The sequence below is a fragment of the Sturnira hondurensis genome, unplaced genomic scaffold (assembly GCF_014824575.4).
Source record: "Sturnira hondurensis isolate 20B ecotype Veracruz unplaced genomic scaffold, ASM1482457v3 Scaffold0004136, whole genome shotgun sequence".
Classification (NCBI taxonomy): domain Eukaryota; kingdom Metazoa; phylum Chordata; class Mammalia; order Chiroptera; family Phyllostomidae; genus Sturnira; species Sturnira hondurensis.
Window position 1 is genome coordinate 15,289,825 of NW_028076767.1, and position 26,965 is coordinate 15,316,789.

Sequence of the window (26,965 nt, forward strand, 5' to 3'; positions counted from 1 at the left end):
TGTAATATATGTCTGGGAAGATGCAGAAGAAACTGTTAACATTTGTTGCCTCTAACATGGAGGATAACTGGACTAAGAGGTTTGACATTTGAATGATGAAATTATTATTTTTGAAAGTGTAATTTTTATAACCCATATACAGTGAGCAAATTTCAAACTATAAATTCAAATGTGCAAGATAATACTATTTTTCTTTCCTGTAACTAAAAAAATAAGAACTTGATGGTAGAGAAGGGACTGGCTAAAGAGGGCAAAGAGGCGGAATGCAAAAGTGATAGAAAAAGCCTAAACTTGCAATTATTCTTAATGTTTGTTTTGCAAACTACTTACATCCTTATAAATTATCAGCATTTTCCTCCCTGATTACATCCACACTGGAGGCAATCTGATTTATAATGCTACTATTTCCAGGGGTTGACTCAAATAGATGAGTCAATTCCATTTTCCATGTGCCTCAGGGGTTCTACTAAATATAATCTAAATATCTGCAAAATTCCCCACCAGTCATTATCTCTGTTCTGAACATAGGCTATATTAACTTATACTGTGTTTCTGAAGGCCATTACTTTATTAAGCTAGAGAGTTAGAGTTTAATATTCTTTTTTGCAGAACATTACTATCGACCCTGAGTATAAGCATACATTTGTTATATTTAGGAAAAGTGACAAAAGCCAGAAATGTTTCATCATGACATTTTATTATGGGTGTCTGTAAGGAAAAAAAGATCAACAACCACATACAAGCTTACAAAGTTAAATTTCAATACATTCCCTGTGTTATTGTGACGAATCAGCCCCATAGTTTGTTTTTGTTGTTGTTGTTGTTGTTGACTTTTACACGATGAAGGACAGTCCTCTGAAGTGACATGCCAGCAAATCTTTTTGAGAGGAGACATGTACAGATGGTGTGCATTTGGTGTTTTGAATGAAAGGCAACAATTCTGACCTAGACTTTTAAAAGTGAAAGTATATTAGCACCATAACATGTGTCTTTAAAGTCTTCCCCACAATTGGTAATCTTGACAATTTTAGCAATGACAAGAAAAGAGAAAAGCACCGTTTAAAGCAGTTGATATCCAAGATTAAAATAATTGTGATTTTAAACTATTTCTTTAAATTTTTTCACTACACTCTACTTTTTTAAAACAAATATTTTAGGAAATAAATTGATTAAATTCATAAGTTTTACCAATTTATACAATTTTTTCATCTTCTGAAACTTAGAGAATTCATCTGTGTTTCTGACCAGGTTGAGGTAGTTGAAACAGGGAGGTCTTTTCAAATCTCAGGTTTGACTGTTTCAGAAAGAAAGGTTGTCTTTTAATGGTAAGCATAGTCACTGCTCTGCAAATGGGCTGGGATTCAAAGAATGTAACTCAGTGTAATCGTACGAGTGTTGAAGTTTATTTATTATAGCACCATTGAGACATTTTGAAATTGAAATTTTTAAAAAAATAGAGCAAAAAGCATTTGAACTGTATTTGGTGTAACAGCAAAAATAAAAAAAAAAGTATCCTTTTGTCAAATTACACTTTTTCCAAAAATTTTGGAAATAAATAACTGGAATTTAGTTGGTCACTTGTACTGGTTGACAAGATTAGAACAAGAGGAACACATATGGAGTGTGAAATTTTTTGCTGGGATTTTAGATAGAGTTTGGTTTATAAAAAGCAAACAGGGCCAATGTCCACGCCGAATTCTTGATCAGGACCACCAACATCATATGGCGCAATATCTACAATAGGTAGTCTCACAGCCTTGCGTGTTCGATATTCAAAGACTGTTTTGCCCCATTCCCCAGTGTGTTTCTGTAACAAAAAGAGCAAAAATATGTAAGTGATCGTGACATTACAATTACATTCATATGCTGCTTAACAAAGGGGATACCTTCTAAGAAGTGCGTCCTTAGGTGATTTCATTGTGTGGACATCACAGTACGCACTTAACACCAACCGAGATGGGATAGCCTACTACACACCGAGGCTACATGGTATAGTCTATTGTTCCTAGGCTACAAGCCTGTACAACATGCTACTGTACAAATCAACGTGAAGTGAGATCAAGCACAAGGGAAAACCATACAACCAACAGATGTAGTAAACAGGAGATGTATGAGGTTGCTGCCAGCATAAACAGCATACTGTTTTAACAGCACACTTTTTTAAAGTAGAAAGAGTACACTCCAAAACAACAATAAGAAGTAAGGTAGAGTAAATATATAAGCCAGTGACACAGTCATTTATTATCATTGTCAAGTAGTAAGTATTGACTTTACATTATTGTACATACCATACTTTTCTAGAACTGGTAGTGCAGTATGTTTATTTATATACCATCATCACCACAAACATGTGAGTAATGCATTGTGCTTTGACCTTATGATGGCTACTATGTCACTAGGTGATAGAAGTTTTTGGCTCCATTGTAATCTTATGGAACACTGCCATATATGTGGTCCATCATTGCCCCAAATGTCATTATGGGATACATGACTGTGCTTAGACATTGCCGTGATGGACCACATTTTTTATTTTTAATTTGCTTGAAGGAAGTTACCAACTTTGCCAAGCTATCTTCCATACAGATGAGGTCTATTTCCCTTCAAAGCTATATCCTCCCTGTGGATAATCCGTATTGTTTATGAAAAGCCTTGTAGGTCTTCTGAGTATCTCAGCAGGGAGATTGCCATAGACCAATGCATTCTCAGAGGACTTAGTTCTGGTCATTGTTAATAGTACATAGCTCATTTACCAAGAAGTGGAAGATCTTTCACTATAAAATTTGCTAGTATTAGAAGTGAATTCTCCCTCTGCTCATAAATGATAGTAACACAGAATGCATTTAAAGTTAACCTTTAAAATTAAAAAAAGCAGAGATTTTAGATTGTGTCCATATCATGGCTATTATGTAGAATGTATATTAACCGTGCAGATTATCTGATAACATTTATACTATGGATTTAAATTTTAATTATTTTCATTTTAGCTTCTTTTTATCTTGTGGTTGATAAAATTTAGTTATTTTTTGTGATACTTAACATTTCCTTCAATGAATCAGTAGATTTTATATAACTCACACCAAATGCCTTCATTTGTTCATTCACATTATTTTTATTTCTTCTTTTCTAAAGAGTGTGATTAAACTAGACATGCTGAGTTCATTGTGATTCATGATTAAAAAATTGTTGTTACTTACAGTGCAACCGTCCTCCAGAACTGTGTATGTAAATTTGCTATTTCCTTCAGCCTTGAATTCACCTTCATTCGACCCCATCAGCCTCAGGGCTTTCTTCACATTCCCACTGGCATGGTCCATGTATGCAATGCTATTCTTGCAGTGATATGTGATGTTCTGGGAGGCCCGACTGGAGAGAAGTCGGAGGAATGCCAGCTGGACATCGAGGATATCTTCAGGAAGTTCAGGATTGCCATAGCTAAACTGTAATAGGAAACAAATAAGACTGATCAAGCATTTTAGTTGTAACTCTATGTAAGAGATTCATGCAATATACTTTGGTCATTGTAATGTAGGTTGTTCATATATTTTATGTGCGAAGTTTTTATTATGGTTGACATACCATATTATATTAATTTCAGATATATAACATAGTGATTCTACATTTGTATACCTCACAGTGTGATCACCAAGGTAAGTTAATTAACCAACCATCACTGTATCAACATGTTTTTATTGCATGCATAACATAAAATGTTAGAGTAAAAAGGTCTTTGAGACTTCAAAGAAAGGTGGTTGCATGAATAACTCAATCTAGTTTAGCTCTTAAGAGACAAGTTATAAAAGTTAAAAGTAGTCATCTGAATATATAAAACCATTTGGGCTCTTTCATTGATTAATTCTGCTGTGTGATGAACAGAGAGCTGAAACCAAGAAAGGCACGAGACAAGGATGACTCAGTTTGACACGTTGGTACACTCTTTCGTACCTGAAAACCACCGTCCATAGTTTCACCAAACCAAACATGTTTCTTCTCAGCACCAGAATCTGTCCACCAGTTCTTACGTGGGACACTCAATGGACTGGCATTTATGCACGTTTCCCCAGTTTCCATATTACAGAATACTTTAATAGCATCCAACTTGCAACCTTGGTTAGGATCAACCCAATATTCTCCTGAATAATCACAAAAAAGGACAATGGAAATTGGTTATAAAATCCTGTGATGAAATCTGGACCAGAATGATTTTGTTCGTCTGGTAAGACATTCATAATGTTGACTACTAGTATGTTTGTATGTTATAGTATAGTAGAATAGAGAAACTTTTAGATTGAAACTATTGAGGTAAAACAGTTAGATACAACAATTAGAAAGCACTGAGGTACAAAGTAGCATCTTGATATTGAACAGTGAAGATATATTAAGCCAACAACTTTTAATTATGTATTATATTTACTGAAATCTCTCCCTTTTAAAAAAGATGATTACCTATTTAATGTGCTTTTTCTTAAAGTAAGCTCTTTGTCTAATGTAGGCTTATGTCAATAAGTCTAAATTTAAAGTCCCTGTAATTGATGATTGCCTCTTTTTTAAGTAATTTTCAGAAATGACTCCAAGGCAGTGTTCCATGTGAACATATTTAAGAGCTTGAAATAATTTTGCTTTTCAGAAGAAATTAACCCATATATGCAAAACCTTACACTCTTACAATGTTAGATTTAATCTCATATAATATTCTGAAATGTTTTATTTAATCATTTTTAATTTGAAAAATTTAATAATTTGATTCATTATGCAAATTAAATGGTAATAAATGAATATTTCTTTTTTTTATTTAACTCCTGTTCAAGTACAGTTTTCTTTCTTGTATTCCCAGCCCTGCCTGAATATTTCAATAAATAAATTACAAACTTTGTCTGCATTAAATTACATACATTTGTTCCTGAGAACACAGTGATAAATGTTGCTTTCTCACTGAAATAAATTTGTGATGATGAAACATACCAAACTGTTTCTGTGATGCAGAAACATACCAAACTATGATTTGCATTAAAGTTTCTACAAAACTGTCTTTAAATGTAGGAACATTTAGAATATTTTCAAGTTATTCATATTACATTTTAAGTACACCTGCAAAGTATATGTTTTCTTCTCATGTGTCAAGTAGTTTCCATACACCTAACATTTTAAGTACTATTCTGCTATAAAATATTTTCTATTCACAGTAATATTTTCCTTTTTCCTAAATACCGATATAAGCATCTTTCTCTGCAGTCCTGTTACCACAAGTCTGAACTATTTGCCAACATACCGCTCCTGAGTTCAGGACGGCAGAATTTCAGGTCTCGGCAGTTCCGAGCAGGGTTTTTACGAGACCCATCAGGGCTGATGAGGCTCTCGACTTGTCCACTGACTGATTTGAGTGAAGTCATAATCTCCTCGGTGTTGATTTTGAGATCCAGTGGGTCGTCTCCGTAATATGAACCAGCTTTTTCCCCTCCAATGCCAGAGATGGCAGCAGCCCCCCCACCACAGCATGGACCAGGGGCACCAGGTGGTCCTGGAGGGCCAGGGTGTCCTGGATGGCCTGGGGAGCCCTATGAAAAGGAAGAACATACATCACTGAGGTGTACTTGCTTGGTCTCCACTGAAAGACTATGTTGCTGGCCCAAGAAAATATATTAAAGACAACTAGTACCTTGTGATATCATAATTATTTTAATAAAGGATTATTTGAGCTGTCTTGTGATCAAATGATAACAAATTAATGATGACTACAATTCATCTCGTGAAATTCACTGTTAGACTCAGTAAGAATCAGTAGTGTTAGAGCATGTATTTCACTCCATCATGCCTCCTTCTGTACAAATGAGATCAGTATGATAACACAGCAGGTGTCATGTTAGTATAAGAATTCTGGTTCCAGATTTGTCACTAACTTTGTATCTTTGGGCTGATCATTTAACTTATTTGTGTTTTAATCGCCACATGTGTGACTTGTTGGGGTGATCGTTTTAATTCCATGAACCCCAAAGATGTGGAATAGAAAGGCATTTCGAATGAAAGTATCAGTAGCAGAAAAGGAGTCATGGAAGCTGTTTGAGAAGTAGGATATACTATATACTGGGTGGATGAAAGTTGCATTATAGTTGTGAGAATGCAACACACAGAATTAATAAAGCTATTGTATAATGCTTACCTGAATCATATGAACAACTGTAAACCTACTTTTACCCATGCTGGTTTGCAAATCACTATGTTTCTCATAGTTGTGAGTCTCCAGTGTGAGATCAACACAGGCAGTTTGTTTGGTTAAATGGGTTTATGTCTTGATTTTGATATAACTGCTATCTTATCAAACTATAAAAAAGGGGTTTTCCTCCCTGTTGTTATGGGATGTTGGAGAAAGTCTTAATGTGGTGGAGAACGTCTTAAAGTCATTGTTCATATTCTAAATCAACCTGGGTGATGGCATTACATTTATCTCACTCTCAGATTTAGAATATTGCAAAGTGTTTCTAAAAATGTGGAGATTATAGCAAATTAAATCCATATATTTCTCAGTGACGTTTTACCTCAGATCCTCTTTCACCTCTGTTCCCTCGAGGCCCTGGTGGTCCAATGGGGCCTGGATGTCCACTGGTTCCATCTTTGCCTGGGGGCCCACTAGGTCCAACAGGTCCCTAATAATTATCATGATATCACATAGAATACCTTCCTCCAGTGCAAACAGTAAAAAAAAAAAAAAAAAAAAAAAAAAAAAAAAACAAAAAACCTCCTATATCTTTCTGCGGTACTTACTCTGGGGCCTGCAGGTCCTGGACTACCAACTGCACCTTGTTGGCCAGCTGCACCCTGAGAGCAGAGAAAGGGGAAATGTGAGTGAAGATTTTAAGAAGATTAGGAAGCTATACATTTAAGATCAGGTCAAGAAACATGGGGATAATGGTAAAATATCATTCCCTTTTCCTTTAATCTCCCATTATCTCATGCCAACTACTATTTCAAATAAGTCCTTGAATCCATTTCTCATCTCTTTTAGCATGCACTTTTAGAAATGAATGTTTTATACAATTGGTGTCTAAAATTTGCCCATTTCATCCATTCAGATGCACTGAAGAGGGTGTTCTAACAGAATGGGTGCACTTACTGGAGAACCTGGGGCACCTGGGCTACCAGGGAAGCCTCGGTGTCCTTTGATGCCTGTGGAGCCACGTTCACCTGCTTCCCCTTTGTCACCACGTGGGCCTTGGGGACCCTTTACAAAAACACATTTCAAAGTAAGGTCATAACCATGCATATACATCGGAAAAACAAAATAGAATTTATACCAACTAAGTTTATTTTTTGACATTCTATTAGATAGAAATTTCATCAACAGATACTATGTACATGGAACAATAAAACGTTGTTCTTGTGGTTGTTTTCATTCTGGGATGATAAGTGCATGAAACCCCGATAATCCATGTGTATATCCTCGGCCTCAAGGAACTTTTGGGTCCTTAATTGCTTTCTATATAATTGAAGGAAAGTTTAAATTCTGTTCCAGTTATGTATTTTTTCATTCTTTTTTCTCAAACATGCCAGAAAATAGAATACACTGTATTCTACACATTTTCTACACTGTAAAATGGGTTTTTTTTTAAAAAAAGGCCCTGGTCAGTATGACTCAGTTCATTGGATGACAGTCTGCAAACTGAAAGGTCATGGGTTCAACTTCCAGTCAGGGTACATGCTGGGGGTGGGGGTTTGGTCCCCACCTAGGGCACTTGCAAGAGGCAACCAATCAACGTTACTCTCTGTCTCTTTCTCCCTCCTTTCCTCTCAGGAGCCAATAAAAGAAAAAAAAAACAACTTACAGGAGGACCCCGGACACCAGCAGGACCTGGAGCACCAGAAGGACCAGCAGGACCCTAAAAACAAAAATTAACAAACAAACATACAAGGAATTGTTAGTTTATTGATATAGCTTTGTTGGATTTAAAAGTTAATAATTTTACTGTGAGGGAATAATAATATGCCTACTAGTACTGATCGGTAGTATTATTTTCTCCTTCAACATACTTTCCAAAGATATGTTTATGTCTTTGCCGGGGCTCTAAACAGACAAGCTCACAATGTGCCGTTAATTCAGCCTTACATTTACCCAGTGAATATACACTTGGTCTGATTAATTCCATTTTGAATTTCACTAATGAATTCTTCATTGATGACTGCTAGAGACTTCTCATATAGCTTTATTACTACAGTTGCCTATGGAATGACTAACGTAAAAACAAGTGGTAGTAGACCTTTAGGTTGGCAGCTCTGACATTCTATCTTCTACCTACTAATCTCTTTATTGAGGAAAGTAGACAAGTAAAGAAAGATGGTGCTTATTAGAACTCACACTTTCTCCTCGGTCACCATTCTTTCCGGCTGGACCAACAGGACCAGGCGGGCCCGGATGGCCAGGGGCACCAGGGGCACCAGGAGAGCCATTTTCACCACGATCACCCTGTGGGAAAATTCACAGATCCGAAATAAGTACAATCAGCAGCTATCATGTTAATTGCATAAGCCTACTGTACATGTGTTTGTTATACCTTGGTACCCGGAGTTCCATCACGGCCTGGCAGACCATCTGATCCAGGGTTTCCCTGATTAAAGAAAGAAAAAGGAGAGACAAAATCAACCTCTTTGGATGTATTCAATTGCCATTTGAGCCGTGCTCCCTCAATGGGGAAAATGTCATCTTAAAGAGGATAAGAATTGGTTCTTGGGAATAAAAAATCATAGATACTACAATGGGTGTGGCCCTTCAAAGGGTGACAATACCTAAATGCAGTGTATCTGTGGTACTCGAGTTTCACAGGGGGAGAAAGGGAGAAATGATTTTTTAAAAATGTCTAAAAGGGATCTTTAGAGGAGATATAATAAATAAAAGCTTTGCTAAAATTAATTCAAGCTCATAATAGAAACCTACAATTTAAGGAAAGACTAATCACAGATAACATGTAGTATATTTGCATGTAGAAGGAATGCTGTAAATTGGGGCTCTCCCCACCCCCAACTTGTTATTTTATTTAGCTAGAGATCATATTCTTCTCCATGAATGATCATTCATTGAGAAATATTAATGAACATGAACATTTACAGTTATTCTAAGTTTAAAAAAAAGAAAATCTGTTAGAAAAAGGAGAACTTTGGCATATGGCAATATTTATACTCTTAACCATTAAGGCCCGATTTGACTCTTGCTTAAATAAGTTATCAGATACTGTTTGGCCAATTAGAGAGTTCCTAAGAACTAGTACTTACATCTCTTCCAGGTTCACCAGCTGTACCAGACAGACCAGGGAGACCCTGGGGTCCAGGAGGACCACGTTCTCCATTTTGCCCACTAGGTCCTGGTTTCCCACTTTCACCCTACGTAAAAAATAAAAGACATTTTTTAAAGAACTTAAGACCAAGGAAAAGCCTTGTTTAAATAGATTTTTATTGAATTTGTTCCTAAAACTCTCTCCACCAGAGGGAAAAAGTTTTGCACAAGCAAGCTTCTTGTGTTTTCTAACTTGCCCAGAGACTCTGGACACTAAAGGGCTGAGCAATTCCACGGATTATCTTATTCAGAATGCATTCTAACATGAGATGTAGAGACAGGCATGGCTGTCACAAGAATAAAAATGACAATGAGCCATCATGAAACTATAGACTTATGGTGACCATTACAATCTTCCCCCAAATGTGACAATATCAAGAATTTTCATTTATTACAGAAAAACTGGTTCATTACGTACTTGCTGTAGCTAAGTGATTTCCCAAGGCTCTCAAAAGAAATAAGAGTGCAGGGATACAAAGATGGCTACACTCACCTTGATGCCTTGTGGGCCAGGACTTCCTCTAGGACCTGGCATGCCTGGTGGTCCTGCCAGACCCCGTGCTCCAGTGATCCCGGCAATTCCAAGAGGGCCTGGAGCTCCCTGTTGGGACAGATAATGAAGCCTCAGTTCTTCTTTATGTGAGTATATTTTCCTTCATTGAATTGACGATGAAAAATAAAACAGTGTCATCAATTATTAGAGAAACAAATCTACTCACCGGAGGGCCCTGGGAACCAGGTGATCCCTTCTCACCTGGTGGACCAGCATCACCTTTGGGTCCAGCACTCCCAGGGCTGCCAGGAGCACCATTGCTACCAGGTGGGCCTGGGGGTCCGTCCTTGCCTGGAGCACCACTGACACCAGGGGGGCCTGGGTTACCCTATAGAACGTGTTTGAAATTTGAGTATTTTATAATGAAAATAGTAAATCTTTCTTGCCTGCTTTACTTGCCTTCAGATAACTTTATATAAGATTTAATACAATAAAATATAGCAATGGGTAGTTTCTTATCCTATGCATACATGAATGTTCTTTTTGGCATGTGGTGAAAAAAAATGTCCTTAAAAAGTACTTACACTACTACCAGGAGGACCAGGAAGCCCGCGGCCACCAGGGAAGCCAGCTGCACCCTGTCAAATGAAAACATATTTTTGAGTTTCAAAAATTAAGTAGAACAAATTACCACTAGAAACAAGCATAAAGTACAAAAAATGTAGTAGGATCTGCCTTCTATTCCGAGTCATTTATGCTTTAATTTTCCTCTTGGACTTTACATATAACTTATAATGAGTAAGTGATTATAATTGTTATACTCTATTTAGGGATCTAATGCTCTAAACGCAGTTTTTTACACAGATTGGTATTAGTTAATGCTTTTCAATAATAGTTAATTAAGAGGATCAGTACTTACAGGACCACCAGGACTGCCACGTTCACCTTTGACACCTGGGGGACCAGGAGGACCCTATTTGGGGTGGAGGTGAAAAGGATTTATGAGAAAGAATAGCAACAAAGCCATATTTTTGGCAAAGCATTTAGCCTTTGTAGAACAGTAAGTCAGCTCATTGTGATAATTATTTTGCAATATGCACAGATATCAAATGTTGTGCACCTTAAACTTATACAATAGTGTATATCAAATATATATCAATAAAACTAGGAGAAAAAAGCTACAATGCAAGTGAGATCATCTACCAAAATCATCTCCCAAAACAAAAAAGTGGAGTAACTCTATGAAGAGTTGATCGACATAGAGTTACTTATATTTAGACTGTTCGAACCAAGCTTCGAACTCAGAACAATATTCTTACAAAGACTGTACTTGTCACCATGTCAAGCTCCCACAGTATGACATATTAAATTCTTGCTAAACTAAACGCCTTGTACTAGAAGCCTTTGAGAAAGAGAGAACACTTACAGCAGGCCCAGAACCTCCAGGGGGTCCTGCGGGTCCAGCAGGGCCTCCTTCACCTTTTTCACCAGGACCACCTCTTTCCCCTTTAGCACCAGGCTCACCATTCTGTCCCTGCATTCAGAAACAACAGCCTGTGAGCTGATGTCTTACACAATGTACTGGCTTATCATTGCTTATATTCAGAAAATGAAATTATTCAGGGAGAGAGTTGCTGAAATAAAATCAGAAAAGAAGGCTCTTAGAAGGCATGGCAAAACAAAGTCATTCAAAATATTTCCCTGATTAAAGAATATTATCAATGGTAATGGAGAAATATGGAAATATATTTTAATGAAGATTATATTAAAAAGGATATTATCAAGAAAGCATGAATGTGTTTATTATTTGTCATAAGGGAGAATGTACCTCTGAGGATGTGTTGAAAGTGAGCACCAGTAATATCATTTGAGAATAGTGTTTAGAGCTAAATTTAAATGGTACCATTTTATAGTGAAAGAACTTTTAAAATTTCAGAGTGCTTTTAGATCGGAGGTATCATGTTAGCCTCATTAATATAGCATAAAGGCAGGGCAAAAATTTTTTATCTGCATCTTTTAATGAGTAAGAAGAGAGATAAAGGGGAAAAGGTTGGGGGGGCGGTTCTAAAATGACCAGTAGGGAATGAGTGGCTGAGGCAGGACAATATCCAGACTTAATTTATACTTCTGCCATTTTTCAGCAAGACAGTGATTCTGGGATGGACACATATACTTTTAAATTACAGTTTACATTTAATATTGTTTTGTATTAGTTTCAGGTGTTCGGCATAGTGGTTAGTCTGTCATATGCTTTACAAAGTGTTCCCCCTGATAGTTTAAGTGTCCACCTGTCACCATTCAGAGTTATTATAATGTTTTTGACTGTATTCTCTATGCCGTACTTTACCCTCCTGAGACTGTGTTGTGACTACCGATTTGGAGTTGTCAATCCCTTCAACTTATTCACCTGATGTTCATACTTACGGGAGTACCAGGGAAGCCAGCGGGTCCTGGGGGCCCGGGTTCACCTCTGTCGCCCTGAAGGGAAAAATATCCTTATTAGGCACCGAGAAGACACGTTCTCACGGGGACCACACATCATCCTCTACATCATCTTATTTTTTTAAAGAAGGAAATGTACAAAAATAACTAACATGGTTTACCATCTGAAGACTTTTCAGTTTCTGAACAAAATTAGTAGTGAACAACACCAGAACCATTGGTTCCTTCTGCCTCTGACTATGATATCATTTGCTTGAGAATTTTGGTGTACTGAACACATTTAATTGTATAGCTTCTAAGATATGTAATAATTTTAAAAATATGGTGAGAGGGCTGAGAAATCAATAAATCAATAAAATTACTTAAAAACATTTACTATATATCTCTCCTGAGTCACAGACCCTGAAGGTGGAGAACTTCAGACCTACAAGAAGCCTCAGGCAAAGATCCTATAGATTTAGAATACTCATTTACCAACCTATATTACTTGAGCAATTTTTATATTTTTCCAAAATTATTTAACAAAGAAGCTATGATTTAACATTTTTCTTATGAATTTTGGGTTTGAAAACTTTAACTCGAGCCCTGGCTGGTGTAGCTCAGTGGATTGAGCACGGGCCTGCGAACCAGAGGATCGCGGTTCGATTCCCAGTCAGGGCACATGCCTGGGTTGCAGACTGGTTCCCTGCAGGCCAACTCCCAGCAGGGGATGCATGAAAGGCAACCATACATTGATGTTTCTCTCCCTCTCCTTCCCCTCTAAAGATAAATAAATAAAATCTTTAAAAAAAAAAAAACAACTTTAACTCTTGTTGCATGTCACATGCTTTCTAAAGACAGTATCCCACCATTGAGACTCAGGGCTACTAGGAAGAATTGCTAAATGTGAATAGTCGCTGCCTATGTGGGGTTGAAAAGTATGTTGAAAATGTCTTTCACACTTACAGGGCCACCTCGAGGACCAGCCACACCCGCAGGTCCAGGGGAACCACTTTCACCCTATAAAAAGAGAAATGAAAAATAATATTCCCATCATCCAAAAAGACAAAGACATTTTGTTTTTGTTTCTAAATAGTGTGAAGTGTTACCTTATCTCCAGGTGGGCCACTTGGACCAGGGGAACCAATGGGGCCAGTAGGACCCTAAAGAAAACAGAAATATGTTTTTAATTTTGAAGATAAAAAGCATAATTTTTCTATTAATCAGATAGAGAACATACAGACATATTATTTATCTAATAAACTGCATCATATGATTTCTTTTATGGCTTGAATGATACTTTCTTCAGTGTGCTTACTACTTCAGAGCTTAGTAAATATAAGATTCTGTGGAATGACTCTAAAAGGCTATAAGATTCAGTGGACATTTATTGATGCATTCTTCTCTCTATTTCAGAAGGTAAATAAGACATGATGGAAGACCTTACTGTCATAACTTAAAAATTAAAATACATTGCTTTATTCAACTGCTTAATAATTCACATATAAAGTTTTCAAATTGACATTTTCAAGTATTAAAATTTTACTTATTTACATAACTAAGAGATTTGGTTGTTTCTTTTAAGTTAGATGATGGCTTACTCATCTAGTCTGTCAAATGTGAAGTATTTATGAATTTTCTCAAGGCAACTCCAGTAAATATATCATCTATGTAAGGGCTTAAATTGTCATCTTTATTGAACATGCTTATTATGCAGATATGACTACATCTAGTACATTTTCGCTGGGGGCCACATCAGCCTCACCATTGCCTTCAAAGGGCCGAATGTCGTTTTAGGGCTGTATAAATGTAACTACTCCCTCACAGTTAAGTGAGAGCTCAGGGCTGCTGCTGGGTAGAAACAACATTGTTTCTCAGGTCCTGCCGGGTGGGGTAAAAGAAGGTGGAGGGCCGTATTCAGCCCATGGGCCTTGTGTTTGCCACCTGCAATCTGGATGTTGTTTGATAATGTGAATAGAATTGATTACAATGTTTGTTTTTTCCTAACATCTACTTTTAAATAGGTACAGATTCCTAGAANACATCTAGTACATTTTCGCTGGGGGCCACATCAGCCTCACCATTGCCTTCAAAGGGCCGAATGTCGTTTTAGGGCTGTATAAATGTAACTACTCCCTCACAGTTAAGTGAGAGCTCAGGGCTGCTGCTGGGTAGAAACAACATTGTTTCTCAGGTCCTGCCGGGTGGGGTAAAAGAAGGTGGAGGGCCGTATTCAGCCCATGGGCCTTGTGTTTGCCACCTGCGATCTGGATGTTGTTTGCTAATGTGAATAGAATTGATTACAATGTTTGTTTTTTCCTAACATCTACTTTTAAATAGTTACAGATTCATAGAAGTTTGCAACGAAGCACACAGGAAAATCCCATGCACATTATGGGAAGCTGGGAGGTTTGTTTTTTCCTAACATCTACTTTTAAATAGTTACAGATTCCTAGAAGTTTGCAACGAAGCATACAGGAAAAGCCCGTGCACCTTTCTCCCAGCTTCCCATAATGGTATACCTTACACAACTGTAGTACAGTATCAAAACCAAGAAAGTGACGCTGCTACAATCCATAGCACTTAGGTTTCTCCAGTTATGCACGCACTCGTTTGTGTATGTAGCTCTATATAATGTTATCACACGTAGCCCTGCATGACCACCACAGTAATCAAGATACTCAAAAGGTACCATCATCATATGACTCCCTCCTGTCACCTCACTACAGCTATAGCCAACTCCTGGCAACCATAAAGCTGTTCTACATCTCTGTTATGTTAGTTCACAATGTTACCTGAATGGAGGCATGCAGTAAGTATCTTTTTCATTTGACTTTTCTTCATTCCAGCATGGTGCCCCTGAGGTCTGTATAAATGGCTGTAGGTACTGATAGTTCTTTCCTTTTCATTGCTAAGCAGTGCTTCACCATATGACTTTACCAAAAAATTGCAATGTTTTTTAAAATCAAAAAGTTCCTTCATGAGCAGTATTGATTATCTTGGATTTTAGTGACTCATTATAATTTTAGCTTGTAACCTTTGTCATACTTCGGGGATTTTCCATTCTCAGGTCATGGTTGAATTGTCAAGTAGTAAGAGATATAAGTCAGAAATTTTAACTCTCAAATCATTAGGTCTTTTTAACAGTCAGAAGGTAGCAAAGTATGGTCTAACATACCATGAAAAGTTTGGGGAACAAATGGAAGTTGAGGTGAGGAAACTATTGTACGTCACATACAGAGAAGTCATGTTTGTCCCCAAAATGAGTACTCACCCTTGGACCATCTTTCCCGGGAGCACCATCAGCACCTGCACTGCCTGGCTCACCCTGTCAAACAAAAGCCAATGTCATCAGCTTAACAGTATCCTCAGTGAAAATCTGCCAAGGAGAGGAGCGACCTTCAAGATTTGCTGTGATATGTGCAATACTTTAGATGTTCTGATTAATTGTTGCTTGAGGAATACACAAAATTTTTACTTACTATAAAATAACACCAATTTGGAAAGGAGATTGCTTTCCAGTGGTGGTATTTCCCTGTAGTCTACAAAGTCTGTTTTGTCACATAATTAACAAAAGGTAAGTCAGCACCTTGTCACCCTTTGGGCCAGCAAGTCCAGGGCCTCCTCTTTCTCCAGGCATCCCTTGAAGACCAGAACTACCAGGAGGACCAGCTGGCCCAACAGCACCAGGAGGGCCCTACAATTAAAAGAGAAATAGTGAATCACAAGAAGGAAATGCAATGCATTTTGCATTGTAAAATCTAGGTGAGTTGAATTATGCGGCATTTTACCTTTCCTCCTGGAGGACCAGGAGAGCCATTTGAACCTCTAGCTCCGGTGGGCCCTGGTGGTCCAGGAGCGCCTCGTTCACCAGGGGCACCAGAATCGCCCTGGAGGAGGAAAGTGTAGTTAATGTTCCTGTTAGAAAACCCAATGCTAAAAAATAAACCCCAAACACCCTAAATTGTATTGTTTTGATGAAGACCAGCAGGTTCTCAATATTTTTGAATCATTTGGAAATTTTTGTAAAAGACATTTGATCATCCGAGTGAAAACTGAAAATGTAGAGTTAGTCTAAACAAGGAAACTTTCACACCTGGCCTGATGAATTAGCTCTGAAACTCTTATAATGATTTTTTTTTACAAAAGCACATTTTTAGGTTCTTCTACCAAAAGAGGGTTTGTTTAAAAAATGTAGAATCAATGCACCGGGAAGATTTTTCTTTGAAATTTCAGGCCCATAGTCGACTCTATATTGTTTATTAATGTCAGAGAACTTGATTTTCCTGATGAAGCAAATTTAATGTATTCAAAATGTCTTCAGTTACCCTAAGTGTATTCACCAAACATTTACAATATTGTTATTCTTAAAAAAGAGCATTTTGATGGAATATACTAAAAATGTGTCACTAATCAATTGTTCTATAACGTGCCAAAACATTAGAAAACTCATTAAAATATTTACCTTGCCTCCGGGAGCTCCAGGTCCACCAGCTTCACCCTTCGGACCCTAGGAGATTGACATGCTATGATTAGACCTATATCAGAATATATGTTATATAAATATAAGAAATACACATTTGTCTTGTTTTCATAATGTACAATTTGTCAAATCTCAAGCCATGTACTCTTTCTTTAGTTGCTTTTATTCTATGGTAAAATTCAAACAATGCAATTTTTATGATTGAATAATTTTTGTTTTGTTAATGAATATTTTACAACTAAATGTTAACATGTGGACACCATGGCATGAAAAAAATTAAAAAATTAATAATTAACAAATAATTACAGTTTATTCTTTTGGTTTATGAGTTATGAAAAAAATGACATGCAACTTACTGGTTCACCAGGTTTTCCACTTTCTCCTGGAGGGCCATTGGTTCCAGGTATGCCCTACAAAGAATCATGTGTAGTGTGCAGTTACTTCAAACATTGCTTCCAAAAGAACTCTTATTCATTTGTCTCTTCAAAGTATTAAAAAATGGTCTCAATGGTCTTTTCTGAGATAAAAAACTTGTGACTCTCAAAATCCAATGACAAAGATGTGATAATCACATCTAACAAACCAGTGTTCATTTCCTTCTATTCTTTCTTTTTATAAAATGAATTGATGATGATGGTAAGACGAATTTAGCTATATATTTAAATTCTAGTGAAAATATGTGTAAACATATGGAATTATATAAACTTTACTTTTTAGTTATTAATTATGTCTATTCACATTGTCTATCATTTTATTTCAAGGTAGAACACAGACCCAGAAATTTTAAGTTTAAGATGAATTATAATCTATTAGTGTCACAAAAAATTAACAAATACAGCTACCAAAGGGGAGTACTTAATTGTCTGGTCGAAGCAGATGCTCAATGACAATTTAAATGACACATTCTTACTTGTGGTCCTGGTGGACCAGGAGGTCCTGCATCTCCTTTGTCACCACTTGGCCCCTGGATAGAAAAATGTAATGAGTGCCTCCATTATAAGATAGCTTCCATACTTAGTTTGCACAGTTTTCATTTCAGCAGGCCAATGGTTTAATTTTAAAATTAACATGTGAAAGAAGAGTACAGTCTGGCCTGTGGAAGTGATGCAAGGGAAACATATACAACATAAACTATACTTAATGTCAGCATTTAGCTAGCTAACTAAATAAGCAAACATAATAATTATTTTGATGAATTAAAATGATATAGTACCAGAGATTATGTAATTCCCAAAAGTCATCCCTCCGCCCCACTCCCATCCACCTCCATGTGCAATGTATGTGAGTTAACCTACAGAAGGTCCAGCAGGTCCCGGAGGTCCACCTTCACCATTCTTTCCAGGAGGACCCTAAAGAGAAAAGCAGTTAAGGAAGTAGAGAAAAGTCATAGGGTTGGAGATGAGTGCCTGTATTTTAAGGTTGGAAAGAAGTTGATGAAAGCTCATACCGGACCGCCAGCAGCTCCAGGGCTACCCCGTTCTCCATTTTTGCCAGGAGCACCCTAAAAACACAGCCAGTATTTACTAATTCTCAAAGGGATGTAATTCATCATATTGTTTGCTCAGAGTTTTGACCTGCCTCTCACACACACACACACAAACACACTCATAACCAAAAACTACTTTCTATAACTAGGTTTCCATGAATATTGCCACTTTTTCCCAAGAGCTCTACCAAAAAAAATTTATAACTCCCTTGTCCCATAGTGTTTTGATTTTCATATGTTCTTCTGTGCTTTGTAGCAGAGGTCAAATTTTGACCATTTCTGTACTCCCATTTGGAAAGTAAAAGGCCTTCTGTCAAATAGTTATTGAAGAATTAAAGGCAGGAACTCACATCATTTCCTTTAGGACCAGGGAAACCCATGACACCAGGCTGACCCCGGGGACCAGATGGGCCTGGAGGACCTGCACGACCAGATTCTCCTGGACTTCCCTAATGAGAAAAAAATTACATTAATAAATTACATTAATAAAATATGATCAAAATATATAGCATGCATATCAAGGCTATAAAATGTACATCAAGGAGAGATACAACTATGCATGCCATTATTTACTGGGCTTGTAAAATGAGATGTTAAGAGTGTACATACAGCAGACCCTGGTTTTCCATCACCGCCTTGTGGTCCTGGGCTTCCGGGCATACCCTAAATTGAAAGAGTCATTCAGGTATTTTAAAAATAATTTTAAAAACATACATCCATCTATAAAACTTTGAGATTTCCATTTACATATGAAGTCACATATGTGCACATTGTTTTTCTTCTAGTAAAGTGTCTTAGTCAAGTGTTCTATTTTATGTTCTTGTAAAATCTATACCAGCTTAAGTTTTCTTAAAACTTCTTTGTTTTGTTATGAGCCTATAAAAGGTGCAGTCTGATTAAGATGACTTTGAACCTTCTTAATTTGACTTTTTTTCCCTTAACAAGTAACAGTGTTTCTCTTTACCCTCATTCCTTGAGGTCCAGGGGCACCATCTCGGCCAGGCTCCCCAGCAGCTCCTCTGGGCCCTGCAGGGCCTGGACCACCACGCTCCCCAGGAGGACCCTACATAGTGAAAGGAATCAACAAATACAGAAATGAGCCTTTGTTGACCTAGATATTAACAATATTTTGGTTTCAACTAGAGAACTTCACTCAGTTTTAAAAAGGGCTAGCCAGCCCTAGTTGGTGTGGCTCAGTGGATTGAGTGCTGGCCTGTGAACCAAAAGATCAACAGTTCAATTTCCAGACAGTGCTCCCATATGGATTGCAGGCCCGGTCCCCAGTGGGGGGGGGGCGTGTGAAAAGCCACTAGTTGATGTATCTGTCACTCACCCGTGTTTCTCACCCTCTTTTTCTCTCTCCCTTCCCATCTCTCTAAAAATAAATAAATAAAACCTCTAAAAATAAAAAGCAGATATGTTCAGTATAAAATACAGTATAAAATTCAGTATAAAATACAGTTAACAGTATAAAATCACCGTTAACTATGAGTTGGATTGTTATATTTGAAATATTTTGAGGCAGCTTTGGTAAACATCATATGTTAAAAAGACAATATTTAGTGGCTTAACAATATATTTCTATGAATATAAAGTTAAATGTCTTTGATGGTATGAAATCATATTTGCATAGCAATATGCAAATATGCTATACAGAGTGTTCAAAGAATTTTTAGGCATGAGGCTGAGATAAATACTTCCCAACTGACAGGTAAATTAAAATATTCTTATAGAGATTAAGTGACTTTAGTTACAAAGGTAGAAAGATGGTTTGTCAAGGGCTGGGATCATTGTTTTATACTGGAAATTAATTTTTTGAAAACTCTATTATATTTCTTGGAGATATTTAGGTTTTAATTATGAAAAACTATATAGGAGAATATGCCTATTTTTAGTACTAGCATTTATAAAAATAGACACTCAAGTTTTCTACCTTTTCTCCTGGAAGGCCATTTGATCCAGCAGGTCCTCGAAATCCAGGTTGACCCTGGAAATTGTGAAAGTCAAATATTTCAGTGCAAAGCATTAGAACTTTTCATAATTCTTGAATGGCAATAGAGATATTTTCATGTTATAAAATGCTGCAAAACAATATATGGGACTGGGCACACATTGTAAGAAAAAGCATGGTCGCTTCACCCTGAAGGTGAACTTCTATATGGGTGATAGTAATGTTGTTTGCCTTTCAGTTGCCTGTGGAAAACATACCCTTTCTCCTGCAGCTCCGGGAAGTCCATTTGAACCAGGTTCTCCAGGCGAACCATCTTTGCCATCTTCACCCTTAGTTCCTGGAACACCTGGGGTACCAGCTTCGCCCTGAGGTGGGGTGCCAACAAAGGAATAGTGACTGAATTAGACTGCAAAATTCTTACCTGTTTACTTTCTAATTATGTTTTATTTTTCTAAAAGATAGTCAAACCTGTTAGGGTAATACTTACACGTTCACCACGTGGTCCTGGCTCTCCTTTGGCACCATTCTTACCGGGTTCACCCTAAATTAAACAAAATCTTGGTTTAAAAACAGGGAGAATAGACTAACAAAGTCATCACCAGTAACATTTAATTATAAAATGAGAGTGAAATCAACATAAACTCAACTGAACAAGAGTAAAGAGCTTGCTGTTTACATTTTTATTGTTAAAATAAAGCCATACTTTTCAGTTGACAAAGGAAAAATAGGTAACTTACTGGAGAACCTCGCTGTCCAGGAATGCCATTGGTACCAGCCGGTCCTGGAGGCCCCCGAGCTCCTGACAGTCCAGGAGCTCCAGGAATACCAGCTGGACCCTAAAACCAACCCCAAAAGACAAACCTTAGCCAAACAAGAACTTTCTTTTCTGAATAGCTAGCTTGAGCATCGCAAATGTATTGTCATGCAAAATAAAGGAAATTAAAACACGTGTGGGGTGAGATGAGGGTGAGGGGTGAGGGGTGGGGGCATCTTACCATTTCACCTTTACCACCAGGACTGCCATTACTCCCAGGAGGGCCCTAAAGGGGAAACAAAGCCTATTGATAATAATGCAAATAGTGCATATGTATTAGAAGTTGTTTATATATGTGCAAAATAAATTTACTGGTAGGTGTTGTGTTTTATAGGAGATTCCTCCAATTACAGTGCAACACATAAAATGTAGGCAGAACTGTTATCATTATCTGAATAAATAGAGATCGTGTGAATTTTTCTGAATTATTAAATAAACAAATGGAAGAGGTTTAGTCTGGTTTCTTCTCTGAATTTTTTATTGGTGATTAGTTTGGGACATACGCTTTTAAGTGTCAAGAACTATCTTCTAATTCTTTCTGTATCTTATAAATATTAAATTTGTAGATTCAAGAAGAGTGCAGACCTCAAAAACTACCATTTTCAGTACCAGTCAAATCAGTATTTGTCACATTAAAGTCATTGCAGAGCACTAAGCAAGATTTTTTTTAAAAAAACCAATTTCAATTAATAGCAATATTAGAACATATGCTTTCATGATATGAGTGTAGCAACATTCTCCTTGTCAATAGCCATGTCTGCTACTCACGGGAGGACCTGGAGCACCAGCATGTCCCTGAGGTCCAGGTTCTCCTCGTTGTCCAGGGGAGCCATTTGTACCAGGAGATCCTGCAGGTCCAACTTCACCCTAAGGGATAAGCCCTGGATAGTCAATTATTCTTGCCATTTGAATTTCTTAGCCAAATTACTTTTCAGTCTTATTTAAGCCCATTTCTCAAAGGCTGAAGTAGAATGACTATACATGTTTTATCTAAGGGATGTCTACATATACTCTGTGAACCATTAATAATAAAGGCAGAGAAAAACAGTAACTATGTGTGTGACTGTGTTGTCTGTGTGTTCTAGAAATGACCGGGCAAGGGGAAACAGCATCAGAAGAGATATCAGGGTAGCCGAGTGCCTGGTATAAGACACCTTGGAATCCAGAAAGAGAGGAAAAGGGCACAAACACAAAGCGACAAAAAGAGACTGGCCTTTTAGTGGTGAGCACACAATAAAGTATACAGATGTCATATTATAAAGTTGAACATCTGAAATTTACATGTTATTAATCAATATTATTGCCAATAAGTTTAATTTAAGAAAAAGAATAGGTCTCTAAAGATCTGTATAGATAGGAGATATCCACTTGACTGGTAAAAAATTATCTTCAAGAAGCCACCCAATAATTTGGTTGTCTCTGAGGTGTATTTTATATTCTTCTACAGAAATACATGCTTACCTTAGCACCAGGAGAACCGGGGAATCCGGCAGTTCCAGGGGGACCGGGTGGGCCCTGAAAACATTAAATACCATTTCAAGACCTCTGAATCAAGTATACAAAAGCTAACACTACTAGTGAATAATAAACATACCCAACATGGAAGACAATTATGCATGTGAAAATAGTATTTCTTGCTTGTGAATGAATATTATGTGGAGAATTAATGTGGTAATATAAAAAGGGAGTAAAATCTAAAGTTAGAAAACTTGGATCTCGCCCTGCTCTGGACCTTTGCCCCAAATCCTATGACCGTAGGCAGGTCAGTTCACCCTGAACTCTTGCCTCTGAAGTGGGGTGAACGCGGACACTGCAAACACCACACAGATGTTAGCAATTGGCCAAGTATAAGAGTATCAGAAGTTTGCTTACGTGATTAGCATTTCTAATGAACTGATTCCAGATTTTTTACATATGAGTTTAGTGTCATTATGAATCATCTATTTATGAACAATGCTGAGTTTGGGGTCTCTAATCCATATTATTCTAATATTGCATAATCCAGGGTAGTCGCTCATTACCCTAAAGCAAATCGGAGTTAGATGAAAGATTACTTACGGGTTGTCCATCACTTCCTCGAGCACCATCGTTCCCTCGAGCCCCCTAGGAAGAGAAGTTTGTCTTAAATATCTTCTAAATTCTGAGAGACTAGTGACAAGCAATACTGTGATTAAAATGAACTTAATTGAGATGCCAATTGAGTTAACTTTCCTTGAATACATTAAAACCTGCACACTGATTACACACGTTTGAGTCAAATGGTTAAAACCCATACATAAAACAATGATCTAACAGGAGTATTGCATTTTGTATTTTACAAACTGTGAATTAATGTCTCTGTAACATACGCAAAGTTCATACTTCAAACATGTCCTCAACAAGGATCATAACTCTAAAACATTGGTTTTCTTATAATCAGGACTAAAATTTTATGGAGGTAACTTTAAGTGTGATAACTAAAGAAAAGCAGTTTTTCAGCAGATTGTCGCAGCCTGTAAAACTCTGGGTTGTGACAGCTAAGCTGCTCACAACACTCACCGCGGCGCCGGGGAGTCCTGGCCGTCCTCTCTCACCAGGAGCCCCTCTTGGACCCTACACAATACAGGCGAAAATATGGTTATACACGCAACTTGAGATGCCAAAGAACAGCTTCTGAGAGAGCAAAGCAACTATGGGGTTCGATGGAGACTAAGAGTAAGACAGAATTAGGTAGGGAACATAATTACCATGGGTCCCGGAGCTCCATTTTCACCAGGAAGACCATTTTCACCCTAGAAATATAAAATGTATTAGCACTGTATGTAACGGGAAGAACATGTTTAGTTTTCTAAGCATGGCATGTTATGAAAAATATGGAACCCAAGAAAAAGAGATACAATTTTAACAATATTAAATGTTTGTAGCATTTTTTTATTTACGAGAAATCTCAGCTTCGGTGTTTTAAAAACTTGTGCATTAAACAGAAGTAATTAATGAGTAACTCAAGAGATGTTCATTCACTTTTAATCTAGACAGTTCAAGTTATCAACTTTCATGGAAGCTTCAATAGAACGTCTCAATTAGTCACTACTATGTAGTTCTTATAATGCAAAATTCAGGTAAATTTCAGAAAAGTTAAATCCCAAATTTAATAAACCTTAAATTTAGCTATAACATTTAAATAAATTTACTACTTATGACAATAGGGTATTGCTGCAATTCACCTTTAACCCGGGAGCACCAGTCTCACCCTTTTCTCCGTCTCGTCCATCAAAGCCCTATGAAATAATAAAAATAGTAAACATATTAAAAATGTACTCATTAATACTACATGATGCTTGAAAACTTTACATTGAGTTTTTTTGTTACTAGTTTTCCACATAACAATATTTTCAACATGAACTTAAATAATGCAAAACTCCTTTAATTACATTGACAACATTTAACATTGATTTTATAGTAAAAAACCCAACCTAATTAGAAATTATAATTTAGTCCAATTAAGATGTTGCCTTAACTGTAGAGCAGCAAATATCAGTTTCATTGATTTTTCTTTATATTGAGTTGATAGATTTTTGGTTCAGTTGGTTGAATCTACCTAATATTTCGCATAGAATAAAACTGCTTAATTCTACATGTAAATCATATTGACTGAGTCAACAATATGCATAATTAATACATTCTTATATTTTTTCTGACAATCATGATAAGAAAATTAAATTACTTTTCCTAAGTTTTTTATGCACTTAAAATCAGCTTACTTACTTTGTATAAAATAACTAGTTTGTTGTTTGAATCAATCATTTTTTGCAACATACTCAATGTCCAATAAATAGTATTGGTTAGGTGAGTACATGCTGCCAAATGAAACAGCTTATAGTTAATTTAGAAACTCTACTTACTCTATGTCCTTTCATACCCGGGAAACCAGGCATACCAGCTGGACCTTTCATACCCTAAAATTAATGAATAGAAAAGATTTTAATGAAGTCAGAGAGAATCACAATCCAGTACTAAAATGCCTTCTATTTTAAAGTTTAGTACAATTTAATTATGTAGTAATTTCCACGCTAAGACCATTGTGATTACTGCAACTAATTCAGTGGATGCTGATGACTTACTGGAGGTCCAGGCAGTCCTCGCTCTCCGGTTCGCCCGGGTCTTCCCGATTCCCCCTATTCAGAGAAATAAACAATACATAGTGTTTGTATAAGTGAAAACACATTATAGCTAATTAACAAACTGATTAATTTGCACTATTCTCATCAAGAACTCATGAAAATGAGTTGGGGTAAACATAACTGCGAAATCAACTTTCTTAACAGAAGAAATAAGGAGGGCTTTTCCCACCTTAGTGTGAACTTGTGAATAATGGAGGTATCTTTCATCACTGAATTAATATGACCCTCTCTCAATCTATGGAGAAGAATTTGCAGTTGAAAATTAAATGTGATGGTGATTGTGGGGGGGGGGAGCAGGATGTAAGGGGGGACAAAGGGTAATGGGAAAAATACAATAAAAATCAACTTAGAAAATTAAAATGAAGAAAATTAAATGGGAAAGAAAAAATAGCATAATGTTAAATAAAGGTATTTATAGGGTTTGAAATCCAAAAAGTACTGATATTAATTTCTCCATTACAAGAGGCAAAGCGAAGAAAGTTTTATCTTCTCCCATTAAGTGGTATAGTCACTGGATGTTCTTGACAGAGTCAAGAAGCACTTTTGTGGGTTCTGCTAGTTTGGTACTTAACAAATGGTGTATGTAGTTATGCAAATACTATATGATATCCAAAGGTTCATAGGAGCTAAAATGCCATTAAGGTACTAACGACTTTTGAGTGAGGGTCTTCTCTCTGACACTGTGGTGTATGGTGTATGCCATTTAGAATATTCTAAGTTGAGTTGTGCTGTATCCCCATTCAATCCCTAAAAACTTACATCTTTTCCGGCAGGACCGACAGGACCCATAGCACCAGCAGGTCCAGGCGGGCCCTGAAAATAAGAAAATAAAAAACAAATAAATGTGCGGATTTTTCTGTTATGGTCAATCTGTTATTACACATTATATGTATTACTGGAAGCAGTCTCCTTTTAGAAAATACTCTCAGTATTTCTCATTAAGAAAATAACACATTGAGTTGTATGTACTTACATCAAGTTTTTACTGTTTGTTAATTTTTTTAATGAAAATTAAAAATAGCATGCATCTATGTTTTCTATCGCATGTGTGTATTTACAAACTTAGATGCACTCCTACATCTTCGAGATATTGAATTTTTAATTATATAAGTATTTTCTAATGTTTTTGAAATATTAAAAAAACTTCACTTTACCTGCTTATTTAAACAGTATGTTTTCTTGGAGAAGCCTATTAAATTATGTTCATTACTACTAAATTAAGTTTTAAAAACTATATTTCAGAAGAATAGATAAAAAGGTGAACTAAGTGGCTATAGGAAAATTAAATCTATATTTAAGAGACAGAGGATTTGTAGCCACACTAGTAAGTGGACTATTTTGATTGTTAATTAGCTAGAGGTTTCCTAGAGTAGATAGTGTCTTCAAGATATTTAAACCATTAAAAGAATACAAAAGATCTGTGAAACCCATTCAACTATCATTAAAATACCATTTATTATTATAAATTAAAAGCATAAACTTAATCTATACATTGTAGAACCTATAGTTATATTTTAGAAAATGGAGGTGGTTTCTATATAGAATTTTCAATTTATTAAATATAGATATAATTGTTACTTACTGCAGGACCTGCTTGTCCAGGTTCACCAGGGGGACCTTGGTATCCTGGAGAACCCTAGTGGATAAAACAATATGTAAATATTTTTAAGGTAACTTAACCTTCATATAATTCATCTACTTTTTAAAAAATTATTTATTTATTTAATTGTTCAAGTACAGTTTTCTGTCTTTTGCTCCCATCCCAGCCCACCCCCCAGTGCTCCCCACCTCCCTCCCATTTCCACCCCCCTTAGTTGTTGTCCATGTGTCCTTTATATTAG

General features: G+C 36.7%; 1 protein-coding gene across 1 annotated transcript in view; it reads right to left on the bottom strand.

Moving 5' to 3' along the window:
• Window positions 1-678: 678 nt before the first annotated feature.
• The window catches only part of COL3A1 (collagen type III alpha 1 chain), a 41,622-nt gene continuing 15,335 nt past the window's right edge, over window positions 679-26,965 (bottom strand). The window contains exons 7-51 of the mRNA XM_037043778.1: window positions 26,707-26,760; window positions 25,884-25,937; window positions 25,065-25,118; window positions 24,846-24,899; window positions 24,168-24,221; window positions 23,691-23,735; window positions 23,503-23,556; window positions 23,023-23,067; window positions 22,426-22,479; window positions 21,733-21,831; window positions 21,146-21,190; window positions 20,888-20,986; window positions 20,638-20,691; window positions 20,408-20,515; window positions 20,133-20,186; window positions 19,164-19,262; window positions 18,809-18,862; window positions 18,550-18,648; window positions 18,161-18,214; window positions 18,009-18,062; window positions 17,624-17,677; window positions 17,070-17,123; window positions 16,696-16,740; window positions 16,022-16,120; window positions 15,820-15,927; window positions 15,505-15,558; window positions 13,340-13,393; window positions 13,197-13,250; window positions 12,234-12,287; window positions 11,236-11,343; window positions 10,729-10,782; window positions 10,394-10,447; window positions 10,036-10,197; window positions 9,810-9,917; window positions 9,256-9,363; window positions 8,541-8,594; window positions 8,345-8,452; window positions 7,815-7,868; window positions 7,106-7,213; window positions 6,757-6,810; window positions 6,531-6,638; window positions 5,267-5,552; window positions 3,943-4,130; window positions 3,195-3,437; window positions 679-1,807 (exon numbers count right to left, since the gene is read on the bottom strand). Coding sequence (XP_036899673.1) covers window positions 1,661-1,807; window positions 3,195-3,437; window positions 3,943-4,130; window positions 5,267-5,552; window positions 6,531-6,638; window positions 6,757-6,810; window positions 7,106-7,213; window positions 7,815-7,868; window positions 8,345-8,452; window positions 8,541-8,594; window positions 9,256-9,363; window positions 9,810-9,917; window positions 10,036-10,197; window positions 10,394-10,447; window positions 10,729-10,782; window positions 11,236-11,343; window positions 12,234-12,287; window positions 13,197-13,250; window positions 13,340-13,393; window positions 15,505-15,558; window positions 15,820-15,927; window positions 16,022-16,120; window positions 16,696-16,740; window positions 17,070-17,123; window positions 17,624-17,677; window positions 18,009-18,062; window positions 18,161-18,214; window positions 18,550-18,648; window positions 18,809-18,862; window positions 19,164-19,262; window positions 20,133-20,186; window positions 20,408-20,515; window positions 20,638-20,691; window positions 20,888-20,986; window positions 21,146-21,190; window positions 21,733-21,831; window positions 22,426-22,479; window positions 23,023-23,067; window positions 23,503-23,556; window positions 23,691-23,735; window positions 24,168-24,221; window positions 24,846-24,899; window positions 25,065-25,118; window positions 25,884-25,937; window positions 26,707-26,760 — 3,807 coding nt within the window. The 3' untranslated portion in view covers window positions 679-1,660. The remainder of the gene's footprint in view (window positions 1,808-3,194; window positions 3,438-3,942; window positions 4,131-5,266; window positions 5,553-6,530; window positions 6,639-6,756; window positions 6,811-7,105; window positions 7,214-7,814; window positions 7,869-8,344; window positions 8,453-8,540; window positions 8,595-9,255; window positions 9,364-9,809; window positions 9,918-10,035; window positions 10,198-10,393; window positions 10,448-10,728; window positions 10,783-11,235; window positions 11,344-12,233; window positions 12,288-13,196; window positions 13,251-13,339; window positions 13,394-15,504; window positions 15,559-15,819; window positions 15,928-16,021; window positions 16,121-16,695; window positions 16,741-17,069; window positions 17,124-17,623; window positions 17,678-18,008; window positions 18,063-18,160; window positions 18,215-18,549; window positions 18,649-18,808; window positions 18,863-19,163; window positions 19,263-20,132; window positions 20,187-20,407; window positions 20,516-20,637; window positions 20,692-20,887; window positions 20,987-21,145; window positions 21,191-21,732; window positions 21,832-22,425; window positions 22,480-23,022; window positions 23,068-23,502; window positions 23,557-23,690; window positions 23,736-24,167; window positions 24,222-24,845; window positions 24,900-25,064; window positions 25,119-25,883; window positions 25,938-26,706; window positions 26,761-26,965) is intronic.